This window comes from Cetorhinus maximus, chromosome 10 (assembly GCF_964194155.1).
Source record: "Cetorhinus maximus chromosome 10, sCetMax3.hap1.1, whole genome shotgun sequence".
In the NCBI taxonomy this organism is placed as follows: domain Eukaryota; kingdom Metazoa; phylum Chordata; class Chondrichthyes; order Lamniformes; family Cetorhinidae; genus Cetorhinus; species Cetorhinus maximus.
The window spans coordinates 11,913,898-11,941,002 of record NC_135888.1 but is presented as its reverse complement, the minus strand read 5'-3'; the positions used below and the strand labels follow the sequence as shown (position 1 = coordinate 11,941,002).

The 27,105-nt window shown below is 41.4% G+C and overlaps 1 protein-coding gene across 4 annotated transcripts in view; it reads left to right on the top strand.

The window, feature by feature from the left end:
- Positions 1-27,105, top strand: part of LOC144685445 (disabled homolog 2-interacting protein-like) — a 794,163-nt gene that overhangs the window by 533,454 nt on the left and 233,604 nt on the right. For 3 of the 4 annotated variants that reach the window (XM_078549951.1, XM_078549953.1, XM_078549952.1), the window contains one exon: positions 10,769-10,887. In XM_078549951.1, the coding sequence (XP_078406077.1) occupies positions 10,769-10,887 (119 nt within the window). Of the gene's footprint in view, positions 1-10,768; positions 10,888-14,367; positions 14,587-27,105 lie in introns of those variants that run through there. The other variant, XM_078549954.1, reaches the window with a different exon arrangement.

Sequence of the window (27,105 nt, the reverse complement as noted above, 5' to 3'; positions counted from 1 at the left end):
AATTCCTACCTGGGGGTGCAAGAGGGAGTTTTATAGAATTCTTTAGGCCAAATGAAGAGGAAGCAAAATGTCAAAAATATTACAGCTCTGTTGAAACAATTGCAGAGCAGCATTGTCGGAGGCTGTGGTAAATAGGCAGCTTAAGCTATCCCTTTGCCTATAAAAAATTCAGCATGGCTGCAGGAAGCATATATTACAAATACTACGAAAATGCACTGACATAACTTTATATTCTACATTTAAATTATAACTAAATAGGTCAGGGCCGAAATAAATTGCCTATCAAAACTTTGTGAACATCCTATTAAAATCTATTATGGATAGTTCCTTACTGAATCATTCTCACTGGCACAGCTTCAACTAATGTACTTAAGTCATTTGTTACAAAGAAAAGTAAAGAAAAGCTGTTTGTTTATTGAATAACTATATTGTTGTATTAAATTAAATGTAATGTTTAATTTAAGAAGCTATAATAGAAATAACATATGTATTGTTACTTGTGTTACATGATTTTCCCACACCATTCTGGCACAAGGTGAAAACAAATGCTAAAACAATTAGCAATATCCGAGCATATCTTTGCTGGTAAAGCTTAGAATCCAAAACTGTTACTGAAAGGATTTTTTTAATGCGTTCATGTGATGTGGGTGTTGCTGGCTAGGCCAGCATTCATTGCCCATCCCTAATTGCCCTTGAGAAGGTGCTAGTGAGCTGCCTTCTTGAACCGCTGCAGTCCATGTTGTGTGGGTACACCCATAGTGCTGGTAGGGAGGGAGCTCCAGGATTTTGACCCAGCAACAGTGAAGGAACAGTGATATATTCCCAAGTCAATTCAAACCCGGGTCCCCAGAGCATTACTATCCTCGGTCTCTGGATTACTAGTCCAGGGACAATACCACCATACCACTGCCTCCTTGCTTGTAAGAATTCAATATACTTAAAAATACTTGTCTGATTTGCACAAGTCTAATTACTATGAAAGAAGACTTTAAAATTTATTTTCAGGATGTGGGTGTTACTGGTAAGAACCGCATTTGTTGGCCACCCCTGGTTGCGCTTAGTGGACCTCCTTCTTGAAGTTCGAGCAGTTTGATACAACTGGGCTGCTTAGGAGGTCAGTTAACAGTCGACTACATTGCTGTGGGACTGCAGTCACATAGAGGCCAGGCTTGGTTTTATGTCCACTTTTTATTTCCAGATCTTTTTTTAAAAAAAAACTAAATTCAAATTCTCAAACTGCATTGGTGGGGTTTGAATTTGTGCTCTTTGGATTATTAGTACAGGCTTCTGGATCACTGCTCCAGTAAGATAACCACAATGCTTCTATACCTCTGTATGTACTTGGTGTATCTCAGTTCCCATTTCTTCCCCAATTTTTATTCTTTAAAACTGTTACTGAGAAGCAGCTTGGGAAATATATATTTCAATACTTACCCCACTCTGACATCAAGTTCTATTCCGTTATTGCACTCAATTTAAATTAAAACTTCACTACCAATGAACTGTCAACTGTGAAAATTCTGGCAGTACTATAGTTATTGAAACATGCAGCACTGCGCTGAATCTATATGTGTAGCAATTTTATTGAAGCTTCTTATTGAATTAACAAGCTTTCTAAAATGCTACTAGTTCTATGGTTTTTCAGAAGCAGAGCTCGAAGCAACTCAGTCAGCTGTCTAATCTATATAAGTATCTATGCTGTCAAATCACAGTACCTTATTTGAGACTATTTATACTATAATTACACTTCTAACAATCGAGCACCCACCCACCACCCCTCTCCCCCGACCCACACTCTCACCTCCAGCACCCACCCACCACCCCTCTCCCCCCGACCCACACTCTCACCTCCAGCACCCACCCACCACCCCTCTCCCCCAACCCCCACTCTCACCTCCAGCAACCCCCCCCACCACCCCTCTACCCACAACCCCCACTCTCACCTCCAGCAACCACCCCTCTCCCCCCGACCTCCACTCTCACCTCCAGCACCCACCCACCACCCCTCAACACCCCTACCCCCACTCTCACCTCCAGCAACCCCCCCACCACCCCTCTCCCCCCGACCCACACTCTAACCTCCAACATCCACCCACCACCCCTCTACCCCCGACCCCGACTCTCACCTCCAGCAGCCCCTCTCCCCCCGACCCCCACTGTCACCTCCAGCACCCACCCACCACCCCTCAACCCCCCGACCCCCACTCTCACCTCCAGCAAACCCCCCACCACCCCTCTCCCCCGACCCCCACTCTCACCTCCAGCAACACCCCCATCACCCCTCTCCCCTCAACCCCCACTCTCACCTCCAACAACCCCCCCACCACCCCTCTCCCCCCGACCACCAATCTCACCTCCAGCAACACCCCCACCACCCCTCTCCCCTCAACCCCCACTCTCACCTCCAGCACCCCCTCTCCCCCTGACCCCCACTCTCACCTTCAGCAACACCCCCACCACCCCTCTCCCCTCAACCCCCACTCTCACCTCCAGCACCTACCCACCACTCCTCTCCCCCCGACCCCCACTCTCACCTCCAACAACCCCCCCACCACCCCTCTCCCCCCCGACCCCCACTCTCACCTCCAGCAACCCCTCCACAACCCCTCTCCCCCCGACCCCCACTCTCACCAACAACCTCCCCACCACCCCTCTCCCCCCGACCCCCACTCTCACCTCCAGCACCTACCCACCACCCCTCTCCTCCCGACCCCCACTCTCACCAGCAACCCCTCTCCCCCTGACCCCCACTGTCACCTCCAGCACCTACCCACCACCCCTCAACCCCCCGACCCCCACTCTCACCTCCAGCAACCCCCCCCACCACCCCTCTTCCCCGACCCCCAATCTCACCTCCAGCAACACCCCCACCACCCCTCTCCCCTCGACGCCAACTCTCACCTCCAGCAACCCCCTCACAACCCTTCTCCTCCCGACCCCCACTCTCACCTCCAGCAACCCCCCCACCACCCTTCTCCCCTCAACCCCGACTCTCACCTCCAGCAACCCCCCCACAACTCTTCTCCTCCCAACCCCCACTCTCACCTCCAGCACCCACCCACCACCCCTCTCCCCCCGACCCACACTCTCACCTCCAGCAACCCCTCTCCCCCCCGACCCCCACTGTCACCTCCAGCACCTACTCAACCCCCCGACCCGCACTCTCACCTCCAGCAACCCCCCCACCACCCCTCTCCCCCCGACCCCCACTCTCACCTCCAGCAACCCTCCCACCACCCCTCTCCCCCCGACCCCCACTCTCACCTCCAGCAACCCCCTACCACCCCTCACCCTCCCCAACCCCCACTCTCACCTCCAACAACCCCCCCACCACCCCTCTCCCCCCGACCCCCACTCTCACCTCCAGCAACCCCCACCACCCCTCTCCCCCCGACCCCCACTCTCACCCCCAGCAACCCCTCTCCCCCCCGACCCCCACTCTCACCTCCAGGACCCCCACCACCCCTCTCTCCCCGACCCCCCACTCTCACCTCCAGCACCTACCCCCCACTCTCACCTCCAGCACCTACCCACCACCCCTCTTCCCCCCAACCCCCACTCTCACCTCCAACAACCCCCCCACCACCCCTCTCCCCCCGACCCCCACTCTCACCTCCAGCAACCCTCACCACCCCTCTCCCCTCGACCCCCACCCTCACCTCCAGCAACCCACCCCATCCTCGGCTGTCTTATGACATATTGCAGATTGAGCTCTCAGGTCCTGGAATGGAGCTGGATTCCTTAACTGGAATTAAAAGTGAGGGAGCTCCTTCTTAAGCTTTCAATTCTTGTTGTTAAGTGTACAAATATTGCAGTTTGTATTCTCTGTATAACTAAAATATAATTCCCAGGACAAGAGCTCTGCATACGTGTAGGTGCACACATGCACAGAGCTATCTCTTGATCAGAAGTATCGAACATCCAGTTAGGCATTGCGCTCTGATCTTTTTAAACTTGTGTTACTACTGTCAGCAATTTATATATCTGTATTCTCAGATCTCTTTGATCCTCTACCCTATTTAGTTTCTTACTTTCCAAGGAGTAAGTGGCTTCTTTATTCTTTCTACCAAAATGAACCTGTAACACTTTACCATTTTTAATTCCATTTGTTTGTTATCTGCCTGCTCTGCAAATATATTTATGACTCCCTGCGTTTTGGTGCAATGCTCCACATGATAAGCTATCTCCTAAACAAAAACAGAAACAGAAATACCTGGAAAAACTCAGCAGGTCTGGCAGCATCGGCGGAGAAGAGTACAGTTGACGTTTCGAGTCCTCATGACCCTTCAACAGACTCGAACCGTCAACTGTACTCTTCTCTGCCGATGCTGCCAGACCTGCTGAGTTTTTCCAGGTATTTCTGTTTCTGTTTTTGTTTTGGATTTCCAGCATCCGCAATTTTTTGTTTTTGTTTTTATTTTCATAAGCTATCTCCTAAATTAGGTATTGTCTGTAAATTTTGCCTCCAGAACTGCCATTTCCAGGTCCAAATCATTTACCTATCTGGTGAACAACCGTGGTCATAACATGGATCCCTACTGGACATTACATCCTACTTTTTACCAGTGTGAGAAACTTTCCTTAATTCCTAAACTCTGTTTTCTGTTTTTTAGCCATCTTTCAATCCATTCTGCTGACTTCACATGCCTTGATCTTTGTTAGGAGTCTCTTATGTGGCACCTTATCGAAGGCATTCTGAAAGACAATGAATAATACATCCACTGCATTGCTCTGACTCAATTATTTGAGGGAAGAGTAAACAAGGTTGGTTATAAATGACCTTCCTTTTAGAAATCCATGCTTTTTTCATATTCAGTCCCTAGATTTTATTAATCTGATCTTTTAGCAAAGATTCTAGTATTTTTCCTATCACTGGTGTAGTAAACTAACTGACCTACAGTTCCCTCAGGCAATTCTATTTCCCTTTTTGAAGACAAGAATTACATTTGCTGTGAACACTATTCCTTTTTCTATGGAAACTTAATTTATGGATACCAATGCCTTCGGTGTCTCCTTTGTTTCTTTTAAGTACTCACTTGATGACATTCATCTGAACCCAAGGCTTTATTTTTCTTAAGTTTGTTTAATGTCTCCTTTCTTAGCTGTTACAATATCACTTTTGACTTCTTCTATTGTGATTTCCTTTTTGGTACCCACTTCTGTGAAAACTGATGCCAAGTATCTATTCAGCATTTGTGCCATTTCAATATCACCTCCTGGGATTATCACATCTCATATTTAGCTCGTCCCATAGAGGCTCTATCTCCATTTTAATTCTTTATGTTACTTATAGGCAGAATTTCTTCTTTGGCGTGCGGGGGTGAGCCCCACATGCCGACGCGTAAAACGATGCACGGTGACGTCGAGCGTGAGTCCTAATGTCACCGCGCGTCGTTCCGATCTTCTGTTCGGCGGGCATGTGCCGGAGGCGGCTGCACATCCGCCTAACTATCAAAGGCCTGTTAAGACCATTAATACAGCAATTAAACTAACTGACAGGGCTGCCCGTCCAACCTTAAGGTTGGCGGGCAGGCGAAGAACCCAAGCGGCCTTCACGTTTTTCATGAAACTTCATCCACGGGCGCGATGAGGTCTCATTAAATGAATCTTATTAAATGAATAAAAAATTTTTGACTCTTCATAAACATGTCCCAGCTCAGATATCTTTCCTTTTTTTCACAAACTTTCAATTTGAACTTTATCTCCCTGAGGCACGGGGCTGCCTCAGGGAGATTTCTGCGCTCTTTCACGCGTATGCACGTCCTCCTCCCTCACCCGCTGAGTGCTACCGGGCGCAGGTCACGCTGGGTGGGCCTTAATTGGCCCGCCCACGTAAAATGACGCTGCGCCCGCTCCCGACCGGCCTGCCCGACAGGCAGAAGATTCTGTCTGATATGTCTATAACTTACCATGTACTTTTATATTCTTCTTGTATTTTAATTCTTTAAATCACTTTCCTAAACTCATCCTATCCTTTCTTGTTTGAGCTTTGCCTGTATTTATTGATCTTCCCTTTTAATGTTGTTTATTACTGTTTTACTTCTTTGTCAGTAATTTTCCCCAGTTTAAGTTCCTTAGCTCTATCCTCATTCCTCCAACCCCTTCCAAATTCCTTCCAGCCATTTTGAAATCTCCCTTACTCTGGCACCAAGTAGGTAATGCACCTTCCCTGACTCCCGATCACAGTGTTGATTATTCATCATTTAAAATCAGTTCACACATCTTATGACTGGTGGTGTTTATTAGGTAATTCATTGTGAGTTCCTGAAAATCTGTTGATAACATAAATAAGACAAAAAGAGCATGGTTCTTTTGAAGATCATGCAGCAATTTAAAAAGCCAATACTAAGGTTTAGACTTGAATTCACAATCACTACTTTTCACAAGTAATTTCATAACAGTTCAATGTCAATTTAAGCTACTGAACACAAATGAAATACCTAGACCTGAAAATATTATATTCTGTTCAATATTTTTGCTATTCTGCTGACACTGTCTGAAGGTAGCTAAATGTTTTAGTATGCTATGGAGAAGGAAAGTAACAGTATTAACTTACAATATGCTTTTCTAGGCCTCCCCCTTAGGTCCCCAGCATCACAGATACTAGTCTTCAGCCAATTCAGTTCACTCCATGTGATATTAAGAAATGGCTGAAGGCCCTGAACACAGCAAAGACTGTTGGCCCTGACAAATCCCAGAAGTTGTACTGAAGACTTGTACTCCAAAACTGGCGCACCCCTAGCCAAGCTCTTCGGTACACGTACAACACTAGCATCCACCATGACAATGTGGAAAATTGCCCAGGATTATCCTATCCAAAAAAAGTAGGACAAATCCAATCTAGCCAAATACTGCCCCATCAGTCTGCTCTCGATCATCAGCAAAGTGATGGAAGGTGTCATTGACAGGGCTATCAAGTGGCTACTTAACACAGCAATAACCTGCTCAATGATGCTCAGTTTGGGTTCCGCCAGGGCCACTCAGCTCCTGACCTCATTATGGCCTTGGTCCAACCTTGCACAGAAGAGCTGAACTCAAGGGGAGCTGAAATGACTGCCCTTGACACCAAGGCAGTATTTGACCAAGTGTGGCATCAAGGAGCCCTAGCAAAACTGAAGTCAATGGTAATCAGGGGAAAACTCTCCATTGGCTACAGTTCTACATAGCATGAAGAAAGATGGTTGTGGTTGTTGAAGCCAATCATCTCAGCCCCAAGAAATCACTGCAAGAGTTTCTCAGGGTAGTGTCCTAGACCCAACCATCTCCAACCTTCCTGCCATCATCAGGTTAGAAGTGGGGATGCTCGCTGATGTCACTCATTCACAATGACTCAGATACTGAAGCAGTCTGTGTCCATATACAATAGGATCTGGACAACATTCAAGCTTAGGCTGCTAAGTGGCAAGTAACATCCGCACCACACGAGTGCCATCTCCAACAAGAAATAATCTAACCACCTCTCCTTGGCATTCAATTGCATTACCTTCACTGAATCCCCCACTATCAATATCCTGGGAGTTACCATTGACCAGGAACTGAAGCGACTAGCCATATAAATACTGTGGCTACAAGAGCAAGTCAGAGGCTGAGAATTCTGTAGCAAGTAACTCACCTTCCGACTCCCCAAAACCTGTCCACCATCTATAAGGAACAAGCCAAGAGTGTGGTGGAATGCTCTCCACTTGCCTGGATAGGTGCAGCTCCAACAACACTCGAAACCACCCAGGACAAAACAGCGCACTTGACTGACACATCTTCAACATCCACTCCCTCCACCACTGACAAACAGTGGCAGCAGTGTGTACTATATATAAAGATGCATTGCAGCAACACAACAAGGCTCCTTTGACTGCAGCTTCTAAACCCATGACCTCTGCCATCTAGAAGGACTAGGGCAGCAGATGCATGGGAATACCGCCACCTTCAAGTTCTCCTGTACGCCACACACCATCTTGACTTGGAACTATATCACTGTTCTTTTACCGTGGCTGGGTGACAATCCTGGAACTCCCTCCTTAGCAACACTGTGAGTGTACCTACATCAGATGGACTCCAGCGGTTCAAGAAGGCAGCTCACCACCATCTTCTCAAGGGCAGTTAAGTATGAGCAACAAATGCTGGCCCTGTCAACAACGCTCACCAGTGGCAGATTTACCGTGAAACAAACCGTGAGGTGGCCTAAAATACAGGACAAATCTGACAAATGAATTGCCACCTGCCAACGAGAAAGCAAAATCACCTTTGTCTGCTGCATAATGCGTACGCAAGGGGATGATGGTCTAAATCAAGATGGCATTTACTGGTTTCCTTTGCAAAGATAGACAGTAGAATGTGAGTTGGGCATGGTCTAAGACTGCCGCTTTTTGTGTTGCAAAAGTTTCTAGGTGTGTGTTTGTGCGCACGCATGAGTCAGATCCTCACTGGTGCAGCACATGGTCTGGGGGTGGGGGGGAGAGCAAGGTCATGGTGTGAGAAGGGGCACGAGCACTGCAGATGTCGGGCGTTTGCCGAGCGGGAAATGGTCGCCATCTGCTCCTCTCAGCTTTGCAACAACACTTTGCCACACTCGGCCTGGTGCCTCCCCTCCCCTCCCCTCCCCTCTCCTCAAGGCCCTGGGACCCCCTCCACCCCCAAGGCCCTGGGAACCCCTCCTGCCTCACCAGTGACAAGATGGGATCCGGATGCCAAACTCCAAAGCCGCCAACACACTGAGCAGCCACTCAGCTGATGTAGAAAAGGAGGCAGGTGCTTCTTGGCAAGTTAATTAGAATTAAACCTTTAACAATCTGCTAACAACTCCTTTTAAAACAGTTTTTGGTGGTTGTTACTTCAGCAAAATTTAAATTCCCATGCTTGGGTTTGTTTTTTATGAATGGGCCGGAGCGAGAGCCCCAGCCATTGCCTGGTTATGGGGCGGTCATGGAGCACTGGAGGAGGCCATTCGGCCCGTCCAGCCAGTGTTGCTCTCCGGAAGGACACTGAGTTGTTGGGATTTACACTGTCTCTACCACGCACACCATTCATCTGCATTTTACAAAAAACACAATAATCACACATCATGTGTGTGTTGGACTTATTTTGTTGAATTACAATTATCCTGTATTTGGCGACAGTTTGATCTGGTTTATCAGGAAGTAGAAAATCCTCAATTAAAGTGTTACCATGCAGTGAAAGTTAAGCTTTATCTTTCTGTATCTTTAAAGACAGTTCTACTTTACACAAAATGGATTAAATATTCTTTCCCGGATGGCTTGCATATGCAATATGTTAAAATATCGCAGCTCTTAGCCTCTGCTAAATGTAAATGCCGAGTTATCAAGATAAATGAACTGCAACATTTGCAAAGAATGAAAATCCGAGAGAGGAGATGAGAGAGAATGTTGTTTTTCTTGGCTGGAGTGGGGGGCGAATATGAAGTTGTGCACAGGGCCCCGCTGACTTAAACCCGCCACTGACACTCATGTGCATGAAACAATAAAAAATACATGTACTGCATTGACCAGTACCACAACAATCTAAGTTATTATTGGTGCAAAAAGCAGTGTTCCCTGAGGTATTTACTAATATAAATGTACTTTTATGAAATCTTTCCAGAGGCTGATAATTGTGCCAAAATGCATTAAATACTCATTTGATTTGACTGCTCCAAAATTGTTTATTAAATGTTTTTTAAAAAAATAAAGCTTACTTACTAAATCACCATATTTTGGTAACATGGCAACTATAAAAACATTTAAAATGCTATCACTTACAAAGTTAGAAAAATCTTATCAATCGAAAGACTTATATTTGTGTTTTTATTATTAAATGTGCACCTTTATAAAACCATCATCACATCATAAGGACAGAGTGCATTTAAGCAGTTTACTCCCGTGTGTAACTGGATATCTTTTCCCCGTTAAATGCAATGAAAGGCAACTTAATTTGGTCAAACAATGCGACCAGACATTGACTTTATTACATTTAAATTAATCAGTTTACATGTGTCGTGTTTTAAAATTTGTATGTGTGGTTTAAATCGTTATTGTGCTTTTAATTTCATGGACAATTTAGCATTTTATCTATTGCTTACTGACGCTTAAAAATCCTCGCACTTTGACACAGATAATGATCGCAGCAGAAATACGACTTAATCTTCAGTTTTAGAGGGGAAAAAACACGGTTTGCATTCGAAAACTCGGCTCAATTTAAAAATCTGGCCCTGTGTGAAGTCATTTACTCTCAGGTCACTCTCACCGCATACTTTTAAGGGGAGTTCGGAATAATATGTTGCTAGCCCAGTGCAACCCATGTTTATTTATACTCGCTTTGCATTACTGTGAGAAACTTATGGAGCATTGAACTGCTGTGTGTGAACAGTTTTCTGACAAGAGGAAGACTGCATGTAAAAACAGCAGAATTCATCTCTCAACCAAATTGTTAACACCTGAACAGTGACTAAATGTAACCGCAATGTTTCCAAAAAAAAATGCAGAAAAGTTTCACAGGTGCTGAGCTGGTAATAGGCCTATGCTATTTTTTTTCTATCTTACACACAAGACAGATGCAGTTATTCTGAGAGTTAATAGTCGCTAAGGCAACCAAGGCAGAGGGAGTGTGCAGTGAACGCGGCGTTGCCGCTTCCCACTGTTCCCAGCTGTGGGATGTGCTGATGTGCAGCGACGCTGACGATGTGCGCTGCTCGCAGCAAAGGCTGTGCTGGCCAGTCGCAGACTTTCACTCGGACGGAAGTGCCTCAATAGTCTCTCCTCTTGTCATTTGCCAACAGGGGTTCCTGAGCCGTCGACTGAAAGGCTCCATCAAAAGGACAAAGAGCCAGCCCAAGCTCGACAGGAACAGCAGTTTCCGGCACATCTTACCTGGATTTAGGAGCGTGGAGAATGAAAGGTAAAGAGCTTCTCTGATGTTTTTCTTCCCTGCGTGTCTTTTACTGCTGGCACCGCACGAATATCTTTGCATTAACAAATGTCTCCTTTGTAGCGGACGTATTGCCCAATTCCTGGCTTCCTTAGCGATGGTGTAATGATTTTACACAGCTGCCGAGGATTCAACCCAAATATTAATACAGCGGAATTGAAAGGATCTTTTCCAGCTTAATTGTTCCCACATTTGTTTCCTGTGAAACGAGGCATGCCTTTATTGTGGTTATTGGTGCTGTTCCCTTGTGATGTGCATATTTTCTGGATTTTGGAAGAAATTAATTATTTAAACAAGTAGTTTAATTTTTTTTTATAGCTCAGCAGCCTGATTTTTTTTCGGGAGACTAAATAAAACTGGCAGCCAGGCTATTGTTCTATTTCAACACATACGTACACGCTTTGTTTTCGAATATTTACATTTGACTATTGTATTTGGGGTTGGGCTGTGTAAAGTGCAGTGTTCAGTTATAATCTGTTCTCTCTGTACCTTGACCGCGAGTTATTGTGAGAAGAGGTTACTGTGGTACAAGGATATCTGAAAGCGAACCGCTATCAACCGACATTTCCCCCTGAAAATACAGGTATCTATGCATAGGTAGGGAAGAGTTGCTCAGTCTGTCACCTGTCCGTGCGATTGCTTTTTTTTAATATAGCGGGGGCAGGGTGCTGAATCTGGCCGCGTTTTCAGTCCACTATATTAATAGATCGGTAGCGATGAGGTAACTTGATGTGTTTTTTGTTTCAACACCATCATAATGAATAGTAAGATACTGTCCACATGAGTGGGGTATTTATTATTCAGTCATTTCGACGATCTATAGTGTAGATCGCAGTAATTGATCTACTGCTGTGTCTCTTCACACAGCCGGGACCACACATTCTTGCCCGCCAAGCTATTCTGTCAATTTTGCAATTCGCTTTTAAAAGTAGTGATAATTAGCCATCTGTTCCCTTCAAACAGCATATATAATTCCACACTAAAGAAGGCATTCGACATATTTCTTATTAATTAAGGGACAAAGTGAAAGCGGAATTATGAATAATAAGCCATCGACGTATATTTCCTGCACTCAGCTGGGGTAGAGTGATTGAAATATTTAAATTTGATATACATTGTTGGAATGAATATTCTATAACCATGTAAAAAGAATGTGGTGGTGTAAGCAGCCAGTGAATAGTGCTGGCTACCCAATTATTTTCCTTTTTTCATTTTATTCATTGGGGCATTGCACTAGGATTGGTCATGGAAGCAATGTTTATATCAGTTCTTCAGTAGTAGTAAATTGATAATGAGCGTAGTTCAAACTCATGTAAATCATGTATAAGTGAAATTGAATCTAATTATCCCCAGTCCAGTCTACACATGCTCTGTCTGTTAAAATGACAAAAGGAAAAAAGATTGCTGCACTGGCCTTTTGAAAGATGCTTTAAATCCATTCTGAATTTGACGACAGATGTTCCCTATTAATTTAGCTGCAATTATTGTTTACCATGAAGAGGATTTTGGCCCCATGCCTTTTCCATAAACTTAAACTGCAATTTAATAAGCCAATAAAATGTGCAAGTATGGTATCGGTGCTACAGCAATAATACTTCGTCTTAATGCATGTCATTTATTACATGTCAGATTTTTCAAACTTGTTTAAAATTGAGTGTACATGATCCAATTCTAATCATTTAACAATGAATGCATGGTCACATCTGGTTTTGGTTGGATTTGCAAAAGGTTGGGAATCCAAAGAAAAAATTGACAATCAAAGTTGTGGAGAAAAGCAAGTTCTTTTTAGTATCACAATTATGCCTGACATTCTTAACCTACATTCATCCACAAATATTACATTTATTTATTTCAATTATCCTCTCCCAATCCCCTTCCTCAAATGTCATCATCATGAACTAAAATGCTTCTTTTGTTAAAATTCAAGCTTAAGTAAATGAACGGCTATCCATATGGAGTCTTCCACAACTTTTCCAAGTGTTTGACCTTAAGGGACCCAAAGAGATGAAATAAAGGGATTGCTTTTGATAAAAGCTTTTGATAAGTTATACGTTTTTTCTCCTTTTGTTTTCTCTCCTTCAGTAAAGGCTTGCACTTGGATATACGGCCTGTATATGTTCATCAGCCCTAGTACCACCTCAGTGACCATTATTTTTGCCTAAACAGTGAATTAATAGCTAACTACACATATTTGACTGTACTTTCTAGAAAGGGCTATTGTGTAGCAATCAGGCACAGGAACCATGGCTGATTTTCTCTCCCCCCCTCCCCCCCCCAACTCCCCCCTCTCCCTCACCAACGAGACTGAAGCCAGTTAAAGTGCCAGATTGCCACTTCAGCTGAGATAAACGAACTCACCATGGGCAAGGTATTAATCCCAAGACTTCCTGGTCTGAATGGGTTAGATAGACACTTCCTTTATCAGCAAGAGTTATTAGAGAGTAGTGAGCCTCCTGACGTTACAACAGATTTTATTTTAACGGTGAATGTTTTTAATAGCTAAGTGATTTAATTGCAAGCTCCTGCCATCACCACAGTGAATGCTCTTAAATGTTGACTTTTCAGAATCCTGATCCTTTTATCATTAACTCAGTGTTAAATATTCTGATTAAGTGCACACTTGTGTAAGGTAGATCCTTTTAAATTCACAGATTTCCAAGACTTCTCATAGGTCCTTCTCTCACTTCAGTGTACAGTTTGTTGCTTCCTCAACCCCATTGTCTCAGGCAGACACAATATTTCGTATATTTTGGTACAAAGCAATCAGAGTTTATTGCTGCAGCCAGGTTTACCCGAAGTGTTGATAAGGCTGAGTGACAGCACATGGTAAGCTCAATCAGTCGCAGTGTATCTGGACAATTGCTGAAGATAAGTGGTTATTGATATAGTTTCAAATATAGAGCATGTTAAATCCAAGGATGTGTAGGTCAACAAAAAAAAACACTGACTTTTAAGCTGTATTTGCTCATTCTGTTTTTCAAACTCTATTAACTTTACATGTGAAATACACTTGCTTGTTTTTTTTTCTTTTTTCTCTAAAGGGCTTCTCTAAAGGGCTAAATGTGTTCAGGCTTGATGCTCTGTATGACTCACATTGCTGTCCCTCCTTTCGCCTGCTGTCACTGGTGCTGATTTAATAAAGCACTTCCGTCAGGAGGTAGCGAAAGACACTGACCTGACAGTTGTCTTAAATGAACTTAGCAACTGACTTGCTTTATCTTAAGAGGTTTTCAGAAAGTCAATTTTATGGCACTTTGCCTGATCTTTTATTTTTAAAAAAGTAAGGAAAATTAAACCACTTTTGCAGAATAATAGGTCAGCCAATTTTAATGAAAGAAAAATGTTGAATATAATATATAGCGTGCAGCATTAAACAAACAAGCCTCACTTTGCAGTTTTGGATGTCATAAGAATCCTGTTGTTTTACAATCTTTGTATGCTTTCACTTAGATTCTATAACTATATTATGCAGCAATGAATACCAGCAGATGCTTCATCACAGCTACTGTGTAGCATTTGACCATGCTGTTTCTATGGCTGTCGGTGCTTGTCCATCTCCAGTCAGAAAGTGCTCATAAACATCTTCAAGTTTCTTTGATGAGTAAAGTACTATGGCTGCTAACTGAAGATGGAATCAATCTCCCTTTGTTTTTGGAATTTTTGCATACAGTAAGTTAAGACTCTTACATTAGTATGGTTTTTGTTTACAGTTTTCACAGTCCACCTAGCTGTGGTCTTGCATTTCTAGTCTATTCTAATTTCTGTTATTGGTGCAAGACTTAATTCTCCTATAAAGCAATCAGAAAAATATTAGTTCATTGCTGTGTTATGAAAAAAAAACCTTGATTGTTTTCAGTGCTGAATCATAATTTAATGAGTTTACTCAGAACCAGAACATTTGTGATGTTGACAAGTGCACCTAATATTAGAAGCATTGATTGGATATTCCTGATTTAACCCTAGGGCAGAGAAAGTTTATCAATAAGTTAGCTTTGTAAAACTATGTATGTTTAGAGCATAGACAACAAGGACAGTGAATGTAATGAAACAGTATTATATGTCAGAAGAGAAGTAAGACAAAAATGATCGATCACTGAATAAATGAACACAGACTCCACTCATTTTTATGCTGTAATTGTTGTATTTTCCAACATGTGATTGGTATGATTTTATAATTCTTAGTTTATTATGTCTGTGTTGCCTTACACTAGGATCTCAAGAAAACATAATGGTGGGTGGGTATAAGTTTCAGATATCTCCTTAAACTGAAAAGCACCCAGCATTATCCTTCAAACCTGGGCTGTGTTTGGTCAGAGCATTTTAAATAAATTAAATAACGCGAAGCATATCACACCATATTAAAATTTATTTGTTTAAGGTTTTCCGTAACCAAATGGCAAGTGATGCTGCACTTGATCATAACTACCGGCTTTTGCACCCCCCACCCAACTGATTACTACCCACTTCTTCATGAAAGCAGATGATTTATCAAATCTAGCCTAGGTAATCTTAGTTATAGCTCACCTTTATTTTCTGTTAGGATTTTTAAAAAAAATCCATTGTTAACGCTCAGCTTGGCCTTTGCCCAACCATGGAAGTTGCCTGTCTCTCTCATGCTCAGGCTTGGAGATATTTATTCCACGTTTTAGCCGTTGCCTGTGCTTGGAGTGGCCATTCAGTCAGGCTTTCCCATGTTTTGTTTTAAATTATTTCAAGGTTCCTAAAAAATAGATGTATCCGTTGAATCTCTTGTTTAAAGGTGTTATCGGTTGGAGTCCATTTTTGACGTATTTCAATTCTTTAGATTGTTTTAAAATTCTCGCTGGATCAAGGACTTAACTTCTACACCGTTCAGCTGATTCTTAGGGAAAATAGAGTTGCGTTTCTAGAGCTACAGCTTCATTCTTGTAGGCTGGCTTTCCTTATCCACCCGCAGCAGGTTGGATAGGGATGAAAGGTCAAATAGATTGAAGTCAGTGGAAGAAATTGATTTGCTGCTAATTAAGCAAGGAAAGTATTTTCCCAGTGTGTTAGATCTCAAAGGTAATCTGTCAATAATGACAATAAGGCAAAAGAGACATTAACCCTAATTCCATTTATTCTGAAATGAAGTGAGTCATATAATCTAGGTGGAATTTTGTAAATATCCTTGATTTATTTTGCTTTTTCTCAAAATGCCATTTTTTCTGCCTCTTCTGCAGAAAATTTGCCATTTGCCAGCAAAGCTGGTAAAACCAACCTGAAATCAATACATTTGCAAGTTGTACACATTGTCATATAATTTGGTTTAATTTCAAATACTTGAATTTCATTGTTTTGTCTCTGCCAAACTCTCCTCACTACCAGAAGATGAGGATGGGATAGCTTAGCCACTGGTATAGTCAATGCTGCTTCTTCAGTGTGCTGATAAGGAGTCTGTTTCAATGCTGCAGAAGGGACTTTTCCTTTTTTTTCTCTCCCATGAATGTGAATATGAATAAAAGCTTGAATTTTAACTTCAGTTTCCCAGGTAAAAATATAGTGATCTAATGTGCAGCTTACTGATTTTTGAATGTGGTCTACATTCTTTTTTAGATTTTTAGCCATTTATGGGAATGAGACTGACATTTTCCACTTGAAAACCAATCTAATCTTACAAGCAAGTCTTCATAAAGCACCATTTACACATGTGCTTTTCAATATTGCTGAAAGCATACTCTTAAGTGCCTTTATTAATTTTTGTATATCATGTCCCACATAAACATTCCTACCATAGTAACAAGATATTATAATAGGGAATTTTCTGCCAGAGGCAATGGTTTCGTGTAGTGTAATCTTTGTCTTTAGTGAGTGAACTGGGAGCTTGCACAATTCAGCGATTTATCTCTGGGATCCCCAGATGTATTCAACCAAGGTCAACTTATCTCAGACAACAACCTTACAGAGGTCCAGGACTGGCTTTGCATGTTTAGAAGGGTATTACTTCAACAAATGTTTTCCTTTCAGTCTATAACTATAAATCCAAGCCACACTTAGTAATGCTTTCTCCTCTTAATTTTGCATGAAAATTAATCAACATTCATATCTGGTACAGAATACAGTGAGCACTCAACTCAGCCTTGTTCAAAAATAATTCATCACATTAACCCGGTCAATTTTTGCCTCATCCATTGAGCTTGTTCTCTTCTGGCTTGCCAGTAATTGCTGATAATCGCACGGTTCTCTACTGATGAGTAGAACTGAACAACAATTGACCAACTAAAAGCAAAAGAGATTTACAAACAGAACAAAAATTAGGTTACTGACAAGCCTCTGCTCATGTACCTCAATATCCAAAGTTCTTCAACAAAAACTAGTTTTGAATTCCATAAGCATTTCAGGAACCACAATCTGATTTAAATCCTGTATCCTATGATATATTTTCATTTCTGCCATATGAAGAAAGAACTTGAATATATATATATAGTACCTTACCATAGCCGAAGGATGTCCCACACTGTTTTCAAACCAATTAATTAGTTTTTGAAGTGCATTCGTTTTTACATAGGCATTCAGATCGACATCATTAAATGTTTTACATTAAAGGGAACCAAACAATGGATACAAACTAGAGAAAATGGAGAGTGTCAGGTAAAGAATCAGAGGTTAAACTGCTTTAATACCTCTCAAATCTCTTCTTCGCCTCTACCACCAAGTTCTTAGGCCAGTTCATCTATAGCCTGAGGCTCAACTTCTCTTGAAGTCTCCTTGATAGCTTCCATGGCTCAAAGAAAGAAATGAAATCAAGAATTTGCATTTTATATAGCACCTTTCATGACCTCAGGACATCCTAGAGCGCTATACAGCCAAAATACTTTCAGCATATATTTAGTGTCATAATAGAGGGAAACGTGGCAGCCAATTTGCGGTCAACAAAGTCCCTCAAACAATAATGAAATAAATGACCATTAAACTGTTGTTTGAGTAATGAATGTTGGACAGGACAGTGAGAGAACTCCACTGCTCATCTTCGAATAGTGCCATGGAATCTTTTATATCTATCTGCGAGAGGAGACATAACCTTAATTTAATGTCTCGTACATCCTAGCACTGCACTGGCATTGCACCTTGATGTCAGCCTAGGTTATGTATTCAAGTCCTGCAGCGTGGCTTGAACCTAGGATCTTCTGATTCGGAAATTACTACTGAGCGAAGACTAACATGATTCAACCCTCTACAAGTTGCAGTTCAGTCAAAATGGCTACTGCCCACATCCTTACCTAATTTCCCATCATATTTAAGTTCCACTTCATGCCATCTTTGAGTTGACTTTGTTGTTTTCAAATCTCCTCATTGCTTTTTTTCCACCCTTCAATATTCATCTCCTTTTGTCATGCATTTTTACATTCTTGCATCTGGTGTTTCTATTCCATGATTGATAGCCACTTGTTAAGCCATTATACTCATGCCCCATGGGATTGTTTGCCCAGCTACATCCCATTTTCAACCTGTTAGCAAAACCCTTCTCTCTCACTCTGGTCCTTGATCTGTTGCTTATTGTTTCCTCCACTTTCGCCTCTTGCTTGATGTTCATTGATTTGATCTCCTTAATATAAAAACACTTTGAGATGTCTTCCTGTATGTGAAGCCTGCTGCAGAAATACAAACTGCTGTGTACAGGCAGCAAATTGTGCAACATGTGGAAAGTGAAGAAATTAGTCAAAGTTATGATGGGATGTGGTATTGCAACAAACAACATGTCTTAACATGTGTGAAACAGTAATTACTGAAATCTGTACAACAGATGCCCTGAAGGATTCACGTTAAAAATTAAAAGTGCCTGGAGAAACAGACCTCCCTCCCACCACATCCCCCCACCCCCACCGCTTCACGGTCCCCCTCTGAAGCCTTCAATCTCCCCTCTGCCAACCTCAACCCCTGTCTCACCACTGCCACAATAGCATCAACTCCCATGTTTTGATGGCCTCATGTGAGCTCTATGCCAAGGTTGTGCTAACCTTTTCCTCACCCCAGGACTGTTCCCAAGGGTCCCTGGCTTTGGCCTCTCCTGCCTGGCAACTCAGCAGTCAATTTGGAGGTTGGAGGACAATGCAATATTTGATGACAATAGAGAGATCATTGAGAGCAGAGTGGCACAATTATACAAGGTATCTTTTGTGACTTGATCAATGCAGTTCCATTGCTGTGGACAGTACTATGGGGAGATAGTGGTAATGTTGGTGGACTGGTAATCCAGAGGTCCAGACTCTAGGACATGGGTTCAAATCCCACCATGGCAGCTAGTGGAATTTAAATTCAATTAATGAAATTGAAAGCTAGTCTCAGGTGGATTGTTTGTTTCACTAATCTCCTTTTGGGAAGGAAATGTGCCATTCTTATCCGGTCTGACTGACATTTGACTCCAGATCTACAGTAATGTGATTGACTCTTAACTGCCCTCTGAAATGGCCTAGCAAGCCACTCAATTCAAGGGCAATTAGGAATGAGCAGCAAATGCTGGGCTTGTCAGTGACATCCCATGGAAGGATATTGAAGAAAAATGGAGGGTGTCAAATGCAATGGGAGAATTGGGCTGCTGGGATCATAGTTGCAACAACACCACAACAAGTTCGGCCAGTATTAGGAAAGAATTGGGAATTGATGATATTGATCATGAAGGAGATGTGTTTGGAAAAAAAAAAGTAATTACAGCAGAGGAGGCCTCTTATGGTCTGCCTTCAATTTTCTAGACAGGTTTCTGACTCATGACTTTAATTAAAAAAGGTGGGAGTTAACCGCACTAAAAATGAAAAGGAAACAGGTCAAAGAAAATAAAAACAGCAGAGGCGGTTGAAACCAAATGTGGAACCTTTACAAATATTCCAACACAATTGAGATGGGATTAACAGCAGGTCAAGGATGTTCAGATAGGCATTCTTGTAAGGAAATCACAGAACAAGGAACACCTACAATAACATGCTATATTGGTAGTAACCCTAATTCAAGTTTTGAATTTAAAAGTATGTGCTGCAGTATGGTATCTCCTTGCTAGGGGTCATTAACCCTTTGAGTCTTTAAATACTTTGGCGTTGTTTGTGCCTTTTTAAAATAGACTTCCAAAATAATACTTCTAGGATCCAGGCCTGCTATCAACTTCCAGGCTATAAAAGCAATGTTACTGCATACTTCATTGCAGCCTACAGTGCTCCATCTTCCCTTCCACATTAATGGCATTTGATAAACTAAGATACTCATTGTTGCCAATTTATGAAATTGCTGGTTCACATAAATTTGAAGAACAAACCAGCTGCTATCTTCAAGCTGCCCTTTCAAAGTAAAGAACCAATAAAAATTCTTTGTGCAATTACTGCATATTTAACTTCATTACTTTATACAAATGATTTAACTTGGCATTTTCTGTTTTCTATTCTTTCCATGAGATTGGTGTTGATGAGATCAATTCCCTGTTAAGATGAGAGGATGGACATTATAAACTAACATTAAAAATGTAAACATTAAATGTACAGTTATATTTCTGATAGCATAAAGCCATAAACATGGTGGGATCATCATTTTGTTTAGTTCCATGGAGCTGGTTATATCCAGACCCCTATTACTGGTATTCATTTATAGTTTATTTATACAGAAGCATATCTACATGAAGATGCATGTGCTTGAGGCAATTTTTTATTATGAGCCTATTAAAACAAATTATTCATTATCAGTGCATTAGTATGTCAGAAGTGATGTTCCATTAAAAGTTGTTCTTAAGGCAAATAATTCCACTTGAGTAAGTTACTAAACTTATTTGGCCTCTAAGATTATAAATTATTAAGGCAGATATATTGCTACTAACAGTGATTTTTTTTAAAAATGCATTTTTAAAAAAAAAGTTTTGTTCCTTGACTTTTCTGGTGCTTTAACTCTAAGGCATCGGTAAAATGAGACCTGTTTTTTAAGTTTTTGTACCTCCATGGTTGATGCTTTGAACAAATCATAGGTCTTTTTGGCAATAAAAATGACTTGTTTTACCTAATCAACCTTACTGGTATTTTATTTTTATTTATTTTCATTGGATCAAAGGTATGTTAATTTGATGGTTGAGTTGTGATTTTAATTCTAGATAAATTTTTAGAAGTAGGATTTTATCCCTTGTGAAACTTGCATTTTCAATATAAAATTCAGAACCTATTGTAATGAATTTTTATTCTGTTTAACAGTTTTTTAATAAAGTTTTTTGCAATCTTGTGCAGAAGACACTCTCTGTATAAACATAAGCTGTAAATCTAGTCATCTATACAGAATTCCAATGTAACCAATATCCTTACAAGCTTGTTATTATTCAGAACTATCAGGAGTAGTTTCTGTTGCTTCTACTTTACGAGGTTTGACCTAGGGTTGTGGAGTATTTCATTTGTAGTCGGTGCTTACAAATGATACCTGAAGGACGGCTCTGATCAGGGGAATATGTAATTTGTTGATGTTAATGAGAAAGAAGGATGATCTGAATGCGCTGCTGTTTTGCCTGCTGGTAATATTTTTCATTTACGTTATAATTTTTGTTCGAATGTCAAATGACTTTTATCCTTGCTTTATATAAAAAGACATGCTACCTGTTTAACTGCCAGGTTCTTTTAGCAGTGTAATGATGCTCAATTTGATACCTGCAAGCTATCATTAGTGATTCTTATGTGATAACCTCAGTCCAGTCTGAATGAGTGAAAACCTGAAAGGAAAATATATTGTGCAGTTTGGTGGCACTTTGCAAATACCTGAGTTTTGCTCAGATTCATGTATGTTACCTTGTCTATTGTGCTTTTTTGGTACAGTACATTCATATTATGATGCTCTAAAACATGATGCATAGCTGGTTCCCCAAGCAAATTCACAGTCTTTGACCCTCTATCTGGGGTAGCACCGGGCAGAGGTCTGATGTTTCTCTTGGTTGTTTGGGAGGGGTGGAGAGGGTTGATTTTATTTCAAATAATCCAGCCAAGTGATTCACATCTGCCTAGTGATTTGTGTCAAGAGGGAGAGAGAAGCAATCATGGCTAGGGACTGGTGCATAACGCAAGCTAAAATGAATGAAGGAGTACAAATAAAGATGCATATATTTTTAATGAGACACATATTCGCTGGACTTGAATACACAGCCTTTTGACTTGGGTGAGAATACTGCCAGTGAGCCGCAGCTCTGGAAGTACCATCCTAAAACTCTACACTTTTCTTCCTTTTAATAGCCATCTTAAAACCTACCTCTTTGACTGAGCTTTTAGCCACCCCTCATTGTACCTTCACCTTTGATTGTTTACTACTCCTGTGCATTTTCCAATGTAAAAGATGCATTATAAATGCAATTAGTTGTTCTTAATGGTTTCCTGCATAGAGTTTGGGGGTGGTGGAGTGGGGAGAGTTTCTCCATGTTCCCTAATAGTTTAGGAATACAACTTTGGGATGGAATATTCATTTTTGAGTTTTAGATCTCAGAACATGCATCCTGAAGAAAATGCATATTTTGCTACTATTGGATTGCCAACTCTCAAATGAGTTCCTGGAAGGTTGATCAGTTTCAGTGTGAAGTTCTAACAACCAGCAGCCCACCAGGTGGTGAAAGTGCACAGGCGCAAGCCAGAGGTGCAAAGCTCTGCTTTCCTTCTCAGTTGCCAGTAGCAGTGTCCAGGGGATACATCTTCTATTTCTGAAGACTCTCGGATAATCTGCACGGGTTGGCAACTCTATGCTCTAATCCTGCTGTCATATCAGTCAAGCACTGCCATTTATTTACAGAGATAAACACAGATTGCAATGACTAATGCCAACTTTATTTGCCAAATCCTCCTCCCACACATCAGCTTTCAGTCCTGTTCACTTAAAACGCACCCCCATGTTGGCACAAGAATTTGTTTCTGTCATTGTCATTAATTACATTTATGCTGGTAGACTGAATAAGCAAAAATGACTTTGAGAGAAAACAGTGCTGTTTTCTGAGAGCAATATTGAACCACATTTCCTTTTCAGTCTAACAGTAATTTTCATTAAAGTGTTTGTTATCAATGGACATGTTAGAGTAGAGTTGTTAGACTTTGTGGAATGCATCGAATATCAGAGACCACATTAAGTATAGATCCATGTTCCTATTGATTTAGATTTCTTTATATTCTTTCATGGGATGTGAGCATAGCTGGCCAGACCAGAATTTGTTGCCCATCCTTAATTGCCTTTGAGAAGGTGATGGTAAGACACTTTCTTGAACTGCTGCAGTCCATCTGGTGTGGGTAGACCCACAGTGCTGTTAGGGAGGGAGTTCCAAGATTTTGACCAGTGACAGAGAAGGAATGGCAATATATTTCCAAGCCAGGATGGTGACTTGGAGGGGAACTTCAGGTGGTGTTACCATGTGTCTGCTGCCCTTGTCCTTCTAGGTGTTAAAGGTCGCAAGTTTGGGAGGTGCTGTCGAAAGAGGCTTGGCAAGTTGCTGCAGTGCATCTTGTATATCCCCTGCTGCCACTGTGCGCCAGCGGTGGAGGAGGTGAATGTTTAAGATGGTGGATAGGATGTCAGTATCGTGGGCTGGTTTGTCCTGAATGGTGTCAAGCTTCTTGAGTGTTGTTGGAGCTGCACTCATCCTGGCGAATGGAGAGTATTCTATCACACGCATGACTTGTGCCTTGTAGATGGTGGACAGGCTTTGGGGAGTCAGGAGGTGAGTTACTTTCTGCAAAATTCCCTGGCTTTGACCTGCTCTTGTAGCCACAGTATTTATGTGGCTGGTCCAGTTCAGTTTCTGGTCATTGGTGACCCCCAGGATGTTGATGGCAATGCCATTGAATGTCATGGGGAGATGGTTGGATTCTTTCTGATTGGAGATGGTCACTGCCTGGCATTTATCTGATGCAGATATTACTTGTCACTTACCAGCTGAAGCCTGAACATTGTCCAGGTCTTGCTGCATACGGACACGGACTGCTTCAGTATATGAGGAATCGTGAATGGCACTGAACATTGTGCAATCATTGACTAACATCTCTACTTCTCGCCTATTGACGAATTGGAGGTCATTGTTGAAGCTGCTGAAGATGGTTGGGTCTAGGACACTACCCTGAAGAACTCTTGCAGTGATGTCCTGGGGCTGAGATGTTTGGCCTCCCACAACCACAAGCGTCTGCCTTTATGCTGAGTGTGACTCCAACCAGTGAAGAGTTTCCCTCCCAATTCCCATTGACTTCAACTTTGCGAGGGTTCCTTGAATGTACCTCAGCTTCTGATCTGATTTAGGATTTACCCAGCCATGAAACAGCAGTGCCAAAAACAATCCTTCCCAAAACTCCAGGCCCACAAAATGTAGAAGCGCAAACAATAATGATCTGCATAACTCATCATGTAGAGCATTTTCTTAAGCAGCTATTGGGCAGGCACTGCACAATGTTAAAGGACAACTGTTGTAGTTGATGCTGCATCACCAAAAAGGTCACCACTGGAATTCTATCTGTTCATTTAACACTTCATCAAATTCTCTCAAAGTAGAGAAGAGGTTTTTGACTTTATCACTGTCAGACGTGCAACTCTAAATGTCACTGTTGCTGGGAGCAGTTGCGAAAGAGAGCAAGATAGCTTAGCAAAATGGAAATTTTATGAATACAAATTGAAGAAACAAGGCAACATCGCATGACTGAAATAAAAACAGAAAATGGTGGAAATAGATAATGACTAGAAGATGCATTTCACATGTTTTATTTTATCTTTAAAGTAACAGCTCCAGTGACCAAAACTTTTGTGTGAAACATATACTGCATGTAATCAACTGCTCTGCTAAGTAATTGCAAATCTATAAAATTATAGCATCATAAATTACATAGGTCACGTTCTTAAGGACGATAGGACAATAATTACAACTGATGCATTTTGTTTCTTGGCTCTGGAGTAAATTTTGCTACTGTGACAAAATCATCTTTAAAAAGAAAGAGGGAGGCCTGATTGTTTGCCCTGCTTCCGAAGGTTATGTTACTGTTTTGGTCAAATAAAATGATGCCTGAGAACCAAAAAAGGTCTCCTGTTTATGTAAAATACCAGGAGCTGTACAAGAAGTGCAATAGCTCACAGGCTAAAATTATCACTGGCTTCTACAGGTTCAGATCATCAATATCCTACTCTGACCTACTGTTTATTATGTGAATGCTCCCTTCTAGTGTTTCCAAATTACTTGAGGAAGCTGCATGCTTTGTAGTAGAAACTTGGCTAGTGCACTGATTTTCTTTGATCTTATTTTGCAAGATATTTATTGATTGGTTAAGGTTGCAAGGCGGTAGCTTGATTTAAATGATTCCTAGAAAAGAAGTCAGTGCATTAGCCAATATGCCAAGCTGAGAGTTGCAGGGAAGTAGCTACAACTGAAGAGATGGCTAGATGTTCAAAGAATAGAGATACATATATTCAGTGCTCCATTCCACCCAGGTTTTTTTCCCCCCATTTACTCAGACCCTTTCTTTATCCTGTCATTGGCTGAGTAGTATTTTTAATCACCATGCATTAATTGGTCCTGTCCACTTCCCCCATTTTACCTCATGTTTTTCTGTTACACTCAGTATGCCTTTTCTTAGATTTCCTTTCATCCTGTTTAGGTGAGGTTTCACTCCCATGACTTGCCAGTTATAAACTTATTCCGATTGAGTTTTCAGATAATCCTCTTAATCTCTTATTGTTTGTCAGGTTGTTTATCTTGTAATTGTTTCTCTCTCAAGTATTTTGTCATTTTTTAAGACTAGATCTTATCTGTTTTTCTCCTCTGGCCACAGACTAACTGGGGCAAAGAGAGAGGCAATCAACCTGTATCCAGGCTGTTGCTAGTTTCTCGGGTGCTAAGAAATCCACAAGGGCAGTGTCAACTGGTCAATTTTTCTTCTACTCAGCATCTCCTTCACAGCAACCAAGGCAAAACAGGGATCTCAGCAGTGTGGCAGATTGAATCTATGTACAGTTGTTGCTTGTTGTCATGCTGTATACCTTTCTTAGAAGGGTCACCATTAGAGGGATTTCCTAGTTGAGGAAACAGTGTTGGGCATTAATATAAGCAAACCAGAATCTTTTCTCTCTCGGGTAATATTTGTTGTGTTAGTTACACTGTTCCCCTTTAAAAATTAAAATTATATATTCATGTGCAGACCTAATGACTCGGCAGTAGTGGAGAGAAGTATAAAGCATTATTTTGTTTTGAGTTTATTAGGCACAAAATGGGTCAGGTTCATTCAATGTCAGAAGAAGCTGGAGAAATGAACACCAGTGCTACTGCATGCTGAGAGGAATAAAAATAAATCAGGTTGATAAAGTATTAAACAGAGATCTGTTTTAATCGATAAATGGTTCAGTATGCTTAATGATAATGTTTAAAAATTATTTTAACATAAATCATGAGCAAGAAGCCATTTCTGTTACTCAGGTAATTGAATCTGCAAATCTTGTTCTGATTCCTTTGCTATTCATAGTTGTGATATGTATTTCCTTGTTAAAAATGAAGTGGGTTTAAGATTTAACTCAATCTAACTCTTTAAATTATAAATTAATATTAAAAGCTACTTACTTATCTTGTGAATTTAATAATTTAAGTTAGGTACAACCATTTTGCTATATCCCTGGAGTACAGGAGCATTCAAAGTTGAAGTTTTTTTGCATTTGCTAACCATTTCTAAATTCATTTTACATTTTCAGCCTTTAAAAATTAGATGGTATTTGGGGATGTGCATTTTGCCCATTTTAACCGGATTATGCCATTGTTTTAATGATACACAAATAACAGCACTGAATCAACATATGTATCTGATTGTATCTGATTATGCGAGTCTCCCAAGTAACTATTGATGATGAATCTGTAGGTAAGTTGTTTATAATACAAATAGTTGCTTGGCAGTGCAGAACTTGAGTATGGCTGAAAAGAGAGACATGCTGTTGAAGCTTTTCATCTTGCACTCATCGGGGCAGATGTAAAAATACCAATTTCAACAGAAGCAACAATTTATACTGCAAGAAAAAAGGATGCTCATTGGTTGGCTAGTCAGCTCTGGTCAAAGCATTGCCATGGAGAATGCACCAGGAAGATGCTCTTCCCCATGCTTTCATTTAATTTAAAAAGGCGCAATGCCTGGACATGCTCTTTCTGCTTGCAGAGGACAGGGCCCTGTGTATGAATAGCATTTGCTGTGGTTCAGAGGGTAGACTCTTGCCTCTGAGTCAGAATGT